Genomic DNA, 16,031 nt, shown 5'->3' on the forward strand with positions numbered 1-16,031 from the left:
TTCTCAAAGATATCCATAAAAAGTCTCGTCTAAAGTTTGCCACAAGCCACCTGGGAGACACACCAAACATGTGGAAGAAGGTGCTCTGGTCAGATGAAACCAAAATCGAACTTTTTGCCCACAATGCAAAACAATATGTTTGGCGTAACAGCAACACAGCTCATCACCCTCAACACACCATCCCCACTGTCAAACATGGTGGTGGCAGCATCATGGTTTGGGCCTGCTTTTCTTCAGCAGGGACAGGGAAGATGGTTAAAATTGAGGGGAAGATGGATACAGCCAAATACAGGACCATTCTGGATGAAAACCTGTTGGAGTCTGCAAAAGACCTGAAACTGGGACGGAGATTTATCTTCCAACAAGACAATGATCCCAAACATACAGCAAAATCTACAAAGGAATGGTTCACAAATAAACGTATCCAGGTGTTAGAATGGCCAAGTCAAAGTCCAGACCTGAATCCAATCGAGAATCTGTGGAAAGAGCTGAAAACTGCTGTTCAAAAAAATGCTCTCCATCCAACCTCACTGAGCGCGAGCTGTTTTGCAAGGAAGAATGGGCAAGAATTTCAGTCTCTCGATGTGCAAAACTGATAGAGACACACCCCAAGCGACTTGCAGCTGTAATCGCAGCAAAAGGTGGCTCTACAAAGTATTAACGCAAGGGGGCCGAATAATTTTGCACGCCCCACTTTTCATTTTTTTATTAGTTAAAAAAGTTTCAAAAATCCAATAGATTTCGTTCCACTTCACAATTGTGTCCCACTTGTTGGTGATTCTTCACAAAAAATAAAAATTTTATATCTTTATGTTTGAAGCCTGAAATGTGGCAAAAGGTTGAAAAGTTCAAGGGGGCCGAATACTTTCGCAAGGCACTGTACATACATACACTGAGCTAAATTATAAACGCAACACTTTTGTGTTTGCCCGTATTTATCTGACTGGCCACCATAAAAGGCCACTGTAAAATGTGCAGTTTTACTGGCAGGGGTCTGAAAACCAGTCAGTATCTGGGGTGACCACCATTTGCCTCATGTAGTGCAGCACATCTCCTTCGCATAGAGTTGATATGGTTGTTGATTGTGGCCTGTGGAATGTTGGTCCATTCCTCTTCAATGGTTGTGCGAAGTTGCTGGATATTGATAGTAACTGGAACACGCTGTTGTATACGCCAATCTAAAGCATCACAAACATGCTCAATGGGTGACATGTCTGGTGTTTATGCTGGCCATACAAGAACTGGGATGTTTTCATCTTCCAAGAATTGTGTATAGATGAATGAATGAATGAAATACTTGTATAGCGCACAATGCAAACTGAATCGCCTCTAGATCCTTGCAACATGAGGCTGTGCATTATCATGCTGCAACATGAGGTGATGGGCATGGATGAATGGCACAACAGTGGGCCTCAGGATCTCATGGCAGTATCTCTGTGCATTAAAAATGGTAGTAATAAAATGCACCTGTGTTCGTTGTCCATAGCATAAACCTGCCCATACCATAACCCCACCGCCACCATGGGCCACTCGATCCATAACGTTAACATCGGCAAACCGCTCACCCACACGACACCATACATGCTGTCTGCCATCTGCCCTGTACAGTGAAAACCAGGATTCATCCGTGAATAGAACACCTCTCCAAAGTGCCAGACGCCATCGAACGACAAACTGCAGTGAGGTCGAAACCCCGATGAGCACGAGAAGCATGCAGATGAGCTTCCCTGAGATGGTTTCTGACAGTTTGTGCAGAAATTTTTTGGTTATGCAAACCGATTGTTGCAGCAGCTGTCCGGGTGGCTGGTCTCAGACAATCTTGCAGGTGAAGATGCTGGATGCAGAGGTCCTAGGCTGGTGTGGTTACACGTGGTCTGCAGTTGTGAGGCCAGTTGGATGTACTGCCAAATTGAAATGCCTTTGGAGATGGCTTATGGTAGAAAAATCAACATTCAATTCAAGGGCAACAGCTCTGGTAGACATTCCTGCAGTCAGCATGCCAATTGTACGTTCCCTCAAAACTTGTGAGATCTGTGGCATTATGCTGTGTAATAAAACTGCACATTTTAGAGTGGCCTTTTATTATGGCCAGCCTAAGGCACACCTGTGCAATAATCATGCTGTCTAATCAGCATCTTAATATGCTACACCTGTGAGGTGGATGGATTATCTCGGCAAAGGAGAAGTGCTCACTAACACAGATTTAGACAGATTTGTGAACAATATTTGAGAGAAATAGGCATTTTGTGTACATAGAAAAAGTTGTAGACCTTTGAGATCAGCTCATGATAAATAGGGGCAAACAGAAAAATGTTGCGTTTATAATTTTGCTTGGTGTATATACAGTGGTGTGAAAAAGTGTTTGCCCCCTTCCTCATTTCCTGTTCCTTTGCATGTTTGTCACACTTAAGTGTTTCGGAACATCAAACCAATTTAAACAATAGTCAAGGACAACACAAGTAAACACAAAATGCAATTTGTAAATGAAAGTGTTTATTATTAAAGGTGAAAAAAAATCCAAACCATCATGGCCCTGTGTGAAAAAGTGATTGCCCCCCTTGTTAAAACATACTATAACTGTGGTTGTCCACACCTGAGTTCAATTTCTCTAGCCACACCCAGGCCTGATTATTGCCACACCTGTTCACAATCAAGGCATCACTTAAATAGGAGCTGCTTGACACAGTAAGGTCCACCAGAAGATCCTTAAAAGCTACACATCATGCCGAGACCCAAAGAAATTCAGGAACAATTGAGAAAGAAAGTAATTGAGATCTATCAGTCTGGAAAGGGTTATAAAGCCATTTCCAAAGCTTCGGGAATACAGCGAACCACAGTGAGAGCCATTATCCACAAATGGCGAAGACATGGAACAGTGGTGAACCTTCCCAGGAGTGGCCGGCCGCCCAAAATTACCCCAAGAGCGCAGCGATGACTCATCCAAGAGGTCACAAAAGACCCCACAACAACATCCAAGGAACTGCAGGCCTCACTTGCCTCAGTTAAGGTCAGCGTTCATGCCTCCACCATCAGGAAAAGACTGGGCAAAAATGGCCTGCATGGCAGAGTTCCAAGGAGAAAACCACTGCTGAGCAAAAAGAACATCAAAGCTCGTCTCAATTTCTCCACAACACATCTTGATGATCCCCAAGACTTTTGGGACAACATTCTGTGGACCGATGAGACAAAAGTGGAACTCTTTGGAAGGTGTGTGTCCAAGTATATCTGGCGTAGAAGGAACACTGCATTTCATAAAAAGAACATTATACCAACAGTAAAATATGGTGGTGGTAGTGTGATGGTCTGGGGCTGTTTTGCTGCTTCAGGACCTGGAAGACTTGCCGTGATAAAAGGAACTATGAATTCTGCTGTCTACCAAGAGATCCTGAAGGAGAATGTCCGACCATCTGTTCGTGTACTCAAGCTGAAACGAACTTGGGTTCTGCAGCAGGACAATGATCCTAAACACACCAGCAAGTCCACCACCGAATGGCTGAAGAAAAACAAAATGAAGACTTTGGAGTGGCCTAGCCAAAGTCCTGACCTGAATCCTATTGAGATGTTGTGGTATGACCTTAAAAAGGCCATTCATGCTCGAAAACCCTCTAATGTAACTGAATTAGGACAATTCTGCAAAGATGAGTGGGCCAAAATTCCTCCAGGACGCTGTAAAAGCCTCATTGCACGTTATCGCAAACGCTTGGTTGCAGTTGTTGCTGCTAAGGGTGGCCCAACCAGTTATTGGGTTTAGGGGGCAATCACTTTTTCACACAGGGCCATGATGGTTTGGATTTTTTTTCACCTTTAATAATAAACACCTTCATTTACAAATTGCATTTTGTGTTTACTTGTGTTGTCCTTGACTATTGTTTAAATTGGTTTGATGTTCCCGAAACACTTAAATGTGACAAACATGCAAAGGAACAGGAAAAGAGGAAGGGGGCAAACACTTTTTCACACCACTGTATACTATAACAGACAGAACATCAACCTGATCAACTTAAGCTTTAAAATATAACTAAAGGAAAAACTTTTTTTTTTTTAGTTTTGGATAGAGTGGAGATAGAGTAGGACACCTGCCAGTTTATATTTGCTCCCATTCCGGAGATCCACCCTCTCTATTCATCCTGTTTACCATTAAAAGTGAAAGTTAAAGAATCTATAAATTTTGGACAGTCCCCAGAAAAGTAATAGACGGAAATTCTTCCAATGGGGACACTAGTTCCGGTGGCCTGGGGGTCTCCACAAAATTCCCCTAACTTCCAGGGATTTTTACCTCACTTCCTGTTTGGATATGGGACAGGAAGTAAAGGGAAATCTCCACAATGGGGGACAGATGGCAAAAAAAACAGGGGTCATAACTCTCCCTTACTCTATCCAAAAAAAAAATAAAAAACACGTTTTGCCTATAGTATAGTTTTGCCTATAGTTCTACTTTAAGTTTATTAAAGTTATGTAAGCTCTCCAAATATTCCCTTGGTATGCTGTTCAAAACTATCTAATTCAGGACTCCACCCGGAGGTTGGAAGTCTTGTTCTGAATCAGACAGAGATTTAAAAGCATCCTACTGGAGAGATTTGGAGCGCTTATGACCTTTTATAGCTATAATATTAAGCTCATCTTTTTCCAGAAAATAGCCTTTGCAGCCAAGGGGACCCATTAGATATTAAAAATCTGCACAGCCTTCTAAAATGATCATTAATTTTTTTATTTACCTGTAGGCCATTTTGATCAGAAACCTGGACAAAAAAACTCCTAGTTAGCAAGCCCTATGACCTGACTTGTTGATGGGACTTGAAAACCATTGGATGCTGACTCCCAGCACTGCAGGCGTAAAAACAATTGTTTAATCATTAGACACGTGTGGTTCGTTTTGTACGAATCGAAAATTCGTATGAATTTCCGAAAATTCATACATTCGGAAGCATCCGAAATACAAATTTCTATGCTTCCAAATTGTATACAAAATACGAAATTTCGTTGATGAATTTCAGATACAAATTCCCTTACAACGGAAACGTGACTGGTGTTTTGTTGACCAATTAGAGGTTTTCTTCTGCTGCTGAGTGAGGGTTGGGAAAATTACCTTTTTTAATATGGGAGTGGGAGACTGGTACTGGTAGTCGATGAGAGATTCAGAATCGGACAAAATAAGAATGTTCGTTAATATCGTTTTATTATTGTCATAATAATTATTTGTTATGATGAAGTAAAAAACTCAGGAAGTCAGCACAGCACAGGGATGGTGGTAGTCCCACATAATGAGCACAGCAGGGGTACAGCCCCAGGAGGAAGTCGGCACAGGGATGGTGGGAGCCCCTCATAATGAGCACAGCACAGGGATGGTGGGAGCCCCTCATAATGAGCACAGCGGGGGTACAGCCCCAGGGGTGAAGTCAGGACAGCACAGGGGTGGTGGGAGCCCCTCATAATGAGACGACAACTGCCATATTGAGAAAGGTATTTTTTGCTTTATTTTTTTAAATTCATCATAACTAATGTTCGTAATTGTTAAGAAACGTTAACGACCCTAATGAAAATTTGTACGAATCCAAATTGAATTTTGGACACAAATTACGAAATGTGAATTAATGGCTACTACAAAACGGAACAAAACTAATTTATTGACGGCACACATGTCTATTAATTATTCAACAAGATAATTTTAGTCGCATTAAATCACACACAACCTGCTCTTCAATTCTCACCTAACCTGTAAAAACAGCTGGAAATTTTTTATCCCCCAGGAAAAATATTGATATATAGATCAATAAACCAGCGCTATCAAAATCAACTGATCAAATGTCAGTGCAATGGTAAATTGCCACCAAATAAACCCATATGTATTGTATAAATAATACATCCCTGTAGTGAAAAAACAGCAAAACACACATTTTGTCTCAAAGCATTTCATCGCAAAAACTTCATCAGGAAGAAATGTTCACTGCCTCCTGAGGAAGTCCTTGTGATGAAACACGCTAAGGGTGGGCATGAAGTCAGATGCTGTGTGAAACCCGGAAGTGTCGGGGGGTTTTTATTATACAGAATCTCGTTCTACTATTTTTATGTGAGTACAATTTTATTATTTAATTTCATTCTACATTATAGCGATTGCCTGTTTTTTATCTATGTTGCTGAGTGGAGGGCTTAAGACCTTTACTGGAGGGAGAACTGGAAGCAGAGGGGTGCCAGTGGTGCTTAACCTTAATATCAGGAAATGTATGATCATCTTAGAAATAAGGGGTTTGGTAAGAACTTTGAATTCATAAGTCTGTGCATAAAAGTGGGTGAAGGATTAAGGAAAGAAGGCGTACCAGCATGATTCTTTACAGAAATATTTATGGATTGTTATATGTGGAATTGTGACACTTTATCATATTATTGTGTTTTTTATTTATTTTTATTTTTTTGTACTGTTTTTTTCACTGCAGGGATGTATTATGTATATAACACATCCTGTATCTTTTATTTGGTGGAAATTTATACTGATATTTGATTCGTTGATTTTGATAGCGCTGGTTTATAGATCTATATTTTAGTCGAATTTAATTATTGATTGTATGATCATATCAATACGAGTCCGACCACTTTAAAATGACTAGTTTTTCTGCAGTTGATATGCTGCTTTGTAAATGCTTGTGTAGTCAAAGATGAAATTGTAAATCTCTTGCTTTACATAGTTTGCTATTTTTTTGTTTATATAGTTCATACAGTTACATACCTCTGGGTAATGAAAGGCCATGTGTCTATGTGTGGAGCTACTGGGAGGATCACAGCTGGAGGCTGTACAACTCCAACTGGATAGTCAAGATAGCAGAACGCCTGGTAAGAGTCAGAACCTGGTATAGTGCTCACTTCGCCATGGTAGTCGACATTTTAAAAAGTTCTAAATAAAATAGCACTGGAAACACCACTGCTAAAGCCCCAAACTTTTATGTCAGTTTCTCATAGACTTGGTAGACAACAACATTTTTCAAGTTTTAGTTGCTGGTGATGACAGTGGTACCCAGTGACGCCTGAACTAGAAATTAGATGGTTTGAGTGTCACCTGAACAGGACAACATAGGAAGTGCTATAAAACCAATAAATGTTCCAACCCTTCCCCCACTCTACAAATCAAATGTACTTTTGTTACTGTATCTGTCCCCATCTGAGGGATTTCCCATCACTTCCTTTCCTTGTGTAGTGCCAGAAGATGCTGCTTGTCCTCTGGTGCTTTCCTGCCTTTTCAAACTCTGCAACCTTTTTAAAACTCTAGGTTTAGACATGGTTAGACCAACAATGTTCACCAAACCAGTTACCAATACTACCCATTACAGAGTAAGAAAAGGCAATGGACACAACATTTCAATAACCAGAGTTGTATTGAATACCTCAAGAATGTCTCTAGTTAACTCTTAGGGGGTTACAAATTATTTACAGCAATGTATTCAATTTGAAAGACTAAGCAATAGCAACACAAGGTGAATATAAATAAATATGTCAGCTGACTGAAAATAACCACTGTGCCTCAATGGTGCCTGTTGAGAGTGCAGCACTGGTTATGGGGGAGAGGTTTAAGAAAACCGCCAGCTCCCTTGTGACCACTGGTGCAACGCATTGGGATCATGTGAATGCTTTTTTTATGGATATTTGTTTAAAGAAGGGGCACCCCTTTAAGTAAGCAATGAGTAGTTGTGGATATGGAATAGAATAAGTCTAAAGTTTGGGGATTGTATCTTCTGCTAGCATGTTGGGGCCCATTAAAAATGAGTAATGAAGAATGGCAGAGTCAGGTCTGCAGACAGGACTACGGAGGTAGCAAAGCAAGGATTCCTTGATTGATTTAGTTAAGCCAGTGTCTGATTTAGTTAAAGCAGTGTCTGTATACAACTGGGTAAACAGAAAGGTGCGCAGCTGCCCTCACCAATCCCAGTACAGATGTGGTCTCCGGCACTACAAGAGGAGCTGAGCAGTTTTTTATATACCTCCACAGAAGGCGTAGCAGTTATACAGCAGGTTGCTTGTACGCTGACAGCTGTGGCAGATGAGGTTGTGTGTCACTACCATTGGCTGGGCAGCTGAGTCCCAATGTAGCTGGATGCAGAAGAAGCCTCCAACCATCCTCTTTAATGTTCCCCAGCCGAGCGGGCTCTCCCATAATCCTTTGTTAGATCAGCTTTCTGGAATTTGTTGTTCCGAAGGGGCTCTAAAATACAGTGAGGGGAAGACTGCAGGACTACAGGTCCCAAGATCCTTTGCTCTGTTACAGGAAGAACCCCTCCTCTATAGTCAGGAATTAATTTAAAGATCTGGGTCCCGGGCGTTAGGAAGGAACTAGTTAGTCTATAGTTCAGTTTGATAATGTCCTCTTGATTCCATTTTGTAGTAGATGGCATTGGCTATGCTTGTGACAATTGGCTTAGAAAGTGTGGATAATTTGCTTCATCGGGAATACAGAAAATAATACCCCCAGAAAAGCAGAGGTTTTAAATACTCCACTCTCTGTAAAACAAAGAAAATTTGGACTCAGGTTTGAGGCTTAAAGGGCTGGTTCACACTGGCGTGTTCCTGAGCCATCTGGTTTTGACACCCTATTCATTTGAACGGGCTGCCAAATGCAGGGGATTGTGCAAAAAGTTGCGCACATACTACTTTTTCAGATTGCACTGTACCAAACTGCTGTGTTTGTGCGATATGTTTGGGGTGACATTAACAATTAGAGGCACCCGTGCGCATCTCACAAGAGCAGAGCACGCACATGTGGTGCCGGGTAACATGCACAAAATGCACCTTTCCCACACCGCATTCCAGAGTGAAAGGGCCCTAATCCTTAATCATTGTGTTATATAAAAAGCAGGATTTAGCAGTTTTTTATAGAGCGTTTAGGTAGGACTGTTTAATGTCATATGATCCTATGCTATGCAACCTCCCTCTCAGGATTCAATGTTGTTGGGGCTGTGTGATGTATAGCATTTGTAGTCTCATTCGAAATAATAATAAGATAATTTGTGAAATTTGTCTTTGGACAAGCTTTCCTGGCTGCCTTCATCGCCGGAAGCTTTATATGTTAATGGAGTGAGGTTGTAAAGTAACTGTACATATTCCTTCTGGAGGAACGTGGACTCAACGAGGTGGAGAAACGCACAAGACGACCTAAATCCAAACCAGAAGACCGTCTGAAGCAAGTCCTAGAAGAATTTGTTGCTGGCTGCAGGTTAATGGTTTTACCCAAACTTTTAAACACACAGTTTAATTACTGCCAACTTTACAGAATGTTACATGGTTATGCAGAATTTCAGTTATAAAATCAGAATGTGCTATTAGCAGCAGTAAGTCAGAGACAGAATATATAAGGTCCTCCAGGCAGCTAGAAGATGTTCTTTTGTTCAATTTATTATACAGATTCAAGATTAAGCATTCTCTTGTACACTACTAAAACAGACTGAGATTGAATTAAATGGATCCATTCTGTGCATAATAATGATAATGTCGATTTGCTCTTTTGCAGGCAGTACTCACTTAGTGCTGGAAAGAGGACAATGGCTCGCCCCAACAACTTGGACAAGTGCAGGATGAAATCTCTTTCTCACAATATTGTAAGTCTGTGATGGACATATTGTCAAAATCTTTAACCAAAGAAAGTGGAATGACAGCACAACTGAATATGAATACAGTGAGCAGAGACATGGGTCTTTACAGAAAGAATAGATTAGTATTACATATACACTATATTGTCAAAAGTATTATGACATCTGACTTTACACACACACATGAACTTTATTGGCATCCCAGTCTTAGTCCGTAGGGTTTAATATTGAGTTGGCCCACCCTTTGCAGCTATAACAGCTTCAACTCTTCTGGAAAGGCTGTCCACAAGGTTTAGGAGTGTATCTATGGGAATGTTTGATCATTCTTCCAGGAATGCATTTGTGAGGCCAGGCACTGATGTTGGACATTAGAGTCTCCGCTCTAATTCATTCCAAAGATGTTCTATTGGGTTGAGGTCAGGACCTTTCAGGCCAGTCAAGTTTCTCCACCCCAAACTCGCTCATCCTTGTCTTCATGGACCTTGCTTTGTGCACTGGTCCAAATCATTTGGCGGAGGGTGAATTATGGTGTGGGGTTGGGCTTGGCCCCTTAGTTCCAGTGAAGGGAACTCTTAAGGCGTCAGCATACGGAGACATTTTGGACAATTTTATGCTCCCAACTTTGTGGGAATAGTTTGGGGATGGCCCCTTCCTGTTCCAACATGACTACGCACCAGTGCACAAAGCAAGGTCCTGACCTCAACCCGATAGAACACCTTTGGGATGAATTAGAGCGGAAACTGCAAGCCAGGCCTTCTCGTCCAACATCAATGCCTGACCTCACAAGAAGAATGGAATGGAAGAATAGTCAAACAATCCCATAGACACACTCCTAAACCTTGTGGACAGCCTTCCCAAAAGAGTTGAAGCTGTTTTAGCTGCAACTCAGTATTGAACCCTACAGACTAATGCCTTGTACACATGGTCGGACATTCCGACCACAAAATCCGTCTGATTTTTTTTCTGACGAATTTTGTCGGAAACTGGTGTTGATTACACACGGTCGGACAAAGTTGTAGGAAAATCTGATAATTTGGAATGTGGGGAGGTTCGTTGCGTACGACGGGACTACGTTCAGGCTAGTAGCCAATAGCTTTGGTCTCGTAATTTGATCTGAGCATGCGTGGCACTTTGTCTGTCGGAATTCTCTACAAACGATCGGAAAAAGTCAGATCATATTTTTTTTGTCTGAAAATTTTAGATCCTGCTCTCAAATTTTTTCCGTCGGAATTTCCGACGGAAAAAGTCCGATAGAGCTCACACATGATTGGATTTTCCAACAATATAATCCAATCGGACCTCTTCCATTGGAATTTCTGACCGTGTGTACAGGGAATATGACTGGGATGCCATTTAAGTTTGTGTACGTGCAAAGGCAGGCACCTCAATACTTTTTTCAATATAGTGTATACTGTATATGTTCATGAAAACCGAGTACAAAACACCATCCTTTGCAGATGTGACAAATGGCAGTTCGAGACTTTCACAAATTTGAATATCACAACCAAGTTTGTAAATTCATATACAAGAGTAACCACAAGATCTTAAGGATCAAAACAATATTAGAATGAAGCCCTGTGTCTAGAAATGAAATATATTGCATGCAAGAAAAAAACAAAAAACAAAACAGAGGCTTAAAGAGGAAGTAAACCCTGATGAGTTTACTTCCTCTTTCATTCCCTGCAAAGGCAAAGCATAATGGACTACTATGCATCGCATAGTAGCCCATTATGTGTCACTTACCTGACACAGGAGCCAGCGATGTCACCGCTGTCCCCTGTAGTCTGGCACATCCATCTTTTCGGTGGGTCTCGCAGCTCCGCCGCTGTCATTCGGCGAAGCCGCAATGACGTCACTCCCGCGCATGAGCACGGGAGCCGACACGCGCGGCAGCTCCATTGTTGGAAATGCCGTGCTCAGTGTGCCTGCATGCCGCTGTCTACGGCGCATGCGCCGTAGACAGCGGTGCCTGTCTTCAGGCAAATATCTCCTAAACCGTATAGGTTTAGGAGATATTTCTTGGACCTACAGGTAAGCCTTAATCTTGGCTTACCTGTAGGTCAAAGTGGTTTGTAAGGGTTTACAACCACTTTAATTGGCTTCAGCCTTTTAAAACCACAGAGGCCTGGCTGATTTTGGGAATAGGAAACAGATATGTATAAACGTGCCAGAAATATGACATTTGACCACGTCGACTTCTAAGCCCTTGTACACATGGTCGGACATTCTGACAACAAAATCCGTCAGATTTTGTCCGACGGATTTTGTCCGAAACTTGTGTTGCATACACACGGTCGGACAAATTTATCGGAAAATCCGAAGGTACGTAACGTGATGACGTTATTTCGTTACGACGGGACTACGTTGAGGCTAGTAGCCAATAGCTTTGGTCTAGGAATTTGTTCTGAGCATGCGTGCCACTTTGTCTGATCGGAAATTCTCATGATCCGATCGGACTTTGTCCGATTGTGTGTAGTTGTAAAGTTTTATAGCCCAGCTCTAAAACTTTGTCCGTCGGATATTCCGACGGAAACAGTCCGATGGAGCCCACACACAGTCAGATTATTCGACAACTCTGTCCGATCTGACATTTTCCGTCGGAATGTCCGACTGTGTGTACAAGGGCTAACACAACCTGTAGTAGAAAAGGTTGTCTCTGAGGTCTCGCTGGTCCACCGCCAAGTATTGTATCCATGGCTCCCCTATTTTATCAAATTTAGTTTGTGTATTATTGAGAGTGCACAAGAGTTTATCATTAATCATTATCATAATTTGTTTTTTACATCAAAGGAGACCACCGACTGGTTCCAGCTCCATGCTATTGCAATTCTAGCCTCTATAATAATGTAAGACACTAGCCTCCTCCAATGTTTAGGGAGCTCTATTTCTGGAGCTCTAGGAATGTTCATCCTCTTTACTGAGCGAATGAAGTTAAAAAGTCTAATCTAAAATCGAATTAAGGGCATTGCAACCAAACGTGAAACATGGTGCCCACCTGGACACATTGTTGAAAACAGTAAGATGACACTTGTGGGCACATTTTGGCAACCCTAATTGGAACCATGTACCATCTAAGTAAAGTTTTATAATTTGATTCAGTCAGGGCTGTAATAACAAATATTTTAGATAAATGAACAGAGCTGCTGTGGTCCAATATGACATCCATGGGGGTGCAGGTGGGGGTCCCCGAATGCACACAGGGTGACACTGACCCTTCCATTAACAATAAATCTCCCTGCTTGCTCATAAACCCCCCCTGCCCCTCTGAGCTGAAATATTCCAGAACCAACATTTTACTCCCATAATCTACTCTCTTTTTTTCTATGACGTCATCTGTCACTATAAGGAGTCATGCACCTTGGGTGTTTTTCTCCAGCTCTTCTGAATGCCTTGTCTCCAGGCAGAAGCAAAGCAGCGTAAGAAAAAAAAAAACGTGCCTAAAGCCATGTTTTACAAATGTGTTTGGACACATCAATCATTTGGGCGTTCATTCATTCCATTGGCAGAATATTAATTTATTCTGGCCATTGAAATGAATGAATGCTCAAACGTATTTAGACGTGTTTAGGTACGTTGGGCGTTTTTTTCTGCTGGAAGGCTCCTTTCCTGAACTCTCGAATGATGGGGCTTTTTTTGCCGCTAAACGCCTGCAAATACCTATTTTGGATATTTCTCTTGAAGATATTTCTGCTTTAATCCAGACGATTTGTAGAAAAGTAATGTAGAATGCCTACTTACCCTTCCCAAACTGACAGCGGTGTCACATCTAAAGCAAGCTTTAACAATGTATAAGCAAATCGTACAATTATGCTATTATTACATAGCAGTGTACTCTGTAATGCAACTAAGCATACAAACACTGTCACCCTCCTAAACACTAAATCCAGGAAAGTAAAATCAGTCTGTATATGAAGTAAAAGCATGCTTGTTCTACTCACTTTGAACCTAAGAGGTTAATCCTGCACATTGTGTAAAAAGGCTGTGCGATCCTGTCTTCTCTGACTCTTCCCTTTTTCCACAGTCCCCAATCCATCTGCTGATAGAACAGCGCCTTGGGGGCACTCTGCACATGCTCAGTTTGCTAGAGAGTTTCCTATTTGCTTGGGAGGGTTCAAGTGATCAGCACAGGGACAGAGGGAGAGGGGTCATGCAGCCTCATAGGACAGTCAGAGGAGAATTAAAACTCCTCCTATTAGCTTTAACAAGGCACTGATAGAAGTCATAAGCAGTGGCGGCTGGTGGTATATCTTTTTTATTTTTTGGGCAGGTGTGGCGCCAATCCAGCTCAATCACAGAACATGAAACGCCCCCTCCCGGTCGGTCACCAGCCCTGCACTTTCCCCATTTAGGTTGCGAATATCGCTTCCTCCGGGCTGCGGCTTCCCCTGCGTCTCCTCCCTCCTCCTCCTACTCCTTGGTGGCCAATAGGATTGCCTCTCCTCCCGGCGTCCCACTTCCTGATTGGCCGGGAGAAGAATTAGGAAGTCAATAGGAAATATAAAAAATGTTCAAGCCAATGAGACCCTCAGGCTCTAATTGTGCTAAAAAAACTAAAAAAAAACATTGGAATCCATGCGTCCTGCTTCCTGCATGTAGATTAGGGGCTGGGTGCATGAATTAGGGGCAGAGCCCCTGTGCCCCCTATGGAAGGGCCACCACTGGTCATAAGACTGCTAATGAGAAAAAAAAATTTATAGTAGTTTATACTTAGTAAAATAATTGCATTTCCATGTTCTGTACTGTGGGAGACCAGATATAGTGAATTCAGGCTCCTGGGTTTTGTAACGCTTTATATGGATTTTATCCCTGTAGATTCTCTCTGCCAAACAAGCACTGAGAGCCAGACGCCGACTGACCAAGAACAATGTGAAAGAGAAGATTAATGATGGGAAGAAGATTTTAACCAGAGTTCGACTCTTGGCTAAAGAGGTTTGTTCTTCTTACAAACTTGTAGGCTCTTTTGTGTAGACAGAAAAGCAGGCAAGAATTCTCTAATAGGTTGACTAGGTCCAAGTTAGAGATGCCAAAGATGGGAAGTATACTCTTATTTTCCACATGATAGTATATTCTTCATTATATTATAAGCAGGGTAAAGACAATGAAAAGTCATGTGGGAAGGTAGTACATAACTGGCATTATACCATGGGGTTTATTTTTTAAAAATGTGTATACCTATTTGCCTAGTAAAAGTACATGTACATTCATTCTGTGCAAATTGGGAAAAAAAACATATGTTATCAGGTAATTTCCTGTGCTGGTTGAATGTTTTTCATTGGTTTAAAACAGTGGTCTCCAAACAGCAGCCCTATTCTTCCCACAGACACCAATATTGGGGCACTATTCCTTCTTCTAATACTTACAATGGGGCACTATTCCTCTCAATGATGGGGCAATATTCCATCCCCTAATACTAAAGATGGGGCACTATTTCTTCCCCTGATACTAATAAGGGGGCAGTATACCCCCCACTGATCAGAAAGATGGGGCACTATTCTTCTCATGAGACTAATGATGGGGCGTTATTGACGCCAGGGAATTTTCTAACACACTGGCCACAGTCCGGCCCCTTCAAAATCTGAAGGACAGAGAACTGGCCCTTTATTCAGAAAGTTTGGAGGCCCCCTGGTTTAAAATAAAGAATACAGCATTGGCCACTAGATGGCGGTAATTATTATTGGAATTTCCTATGAATTGATTGTGTGGTTTCATTTTGTCCCAGCCTCAGTGCACGCTGCCTGACATTGTGATATGGATGTTCAGCAACAATAAGCGTCTGGCCTATGCACGCATACCAGCGCAACACATCCTCTACTCCGTGGTGGAAGAGGAAAAGGGAAAGGACTGCGGCAAGATCTCCACCGTCTTCTTCAAGGTGAAAATATTGCTTCTACTCAGGAAATATAAGCGGTCTCTTATTTCAGTCAGTACAGAATATTTCCATTGCAAAGGAGAAACTACGGGGAATTAACTTGAAGACTAAGGGCCCATTCACACCATTGTAGTGCGTTAGTGCACGCTTGTTAATGTGTGTTGCGTTAAAGTAGCCCATTCGCGCAGATGGCTGCTTAATGCACTAAAAAAGGTGCATGCACAATTTCTGGCAGCCACATGTTGCACTGCAAAGGACATCTGTTGGCAAGGTGCGTTGGGGGTGCCATTAAGAATGTATGACACTGCATTGCAAAAATGCATGTAACACGTGTTGCCAATTGTCACGTTTTACTGTAATACAATAATGTAAATGGGCCCTAGAAGTTATGACTCCATTGACCTTCCTGTTCTGCATTCTTGTTCCAGTTTAGTATGCTAATGTGTTAAAGCCAGCAACAGCCAGGCAATTTGCATTTTTAGAAGAATGCCAGCAATGACAGCCTGCTTCTCTGAGTACAATTTGCCCATTCAGGGCAACGTGAAACCATCTCCTGATATGGCGACTGGAATGAATTGGCCAAGGACAGGCAG

The 16,031-nt window shown here is 42.0% G+C and overlaps 1 protein-coding gene across 1 annotated transcript in view; it reads left to right on the forward strand.

The window, feature by feature from the left end:
* LOC143935273 (fer-1-like protein 4) overlaps nucleotides 1–16,031 on the forward strand; it is a 195,606-nt gene that overhangs the window by 98,901 nt on the left and 80,674 nt on the right. Inside the window, exons 18-22 of the mRNA XM_077459016.1 lie at nucleotides 6,705–6,825; nucleotides 9,096–9,196; nucleotides 9,491–9,578; nucleotides 14,382–14,498; nucleotides 15,289–15,441. Coding sequence (XP_077315142.1) covers nucleotides 6,705–6,825; nucleotides 9,096–9,196; nucleotides 9,491–9,578; nucleotides 14,382–14,498; nucleotides 15,289–15,441 — 580 coding nt within the window. The remainder of the gene's footprint in view (nucleotides 1–6,704; nucleotides 6,826–9,095; nucleotides 9,197–9,490; nucleotides 9,579–14,381; nucleotides 14,499–15,288; nucleotides 15,442–16,031) is intronic.

Source organism: Lithobates pipiens, unplaced genomic scaffold (assembly GCF_037356315.1).
Source record: "Lithobates pipiens isolate NorthernLeopardFrog02 unplaced genomic scaffold, aLitPip1_a1.2 Scaffold_28, whole genome shotgun sequence".
In the NCBI taxonomy this organism is placed as follows: Eukaryota; Metazoa; Chordata; class Amphibia; order Anura; family Ranidae; genus Lithobates; species Lithobates pipiens.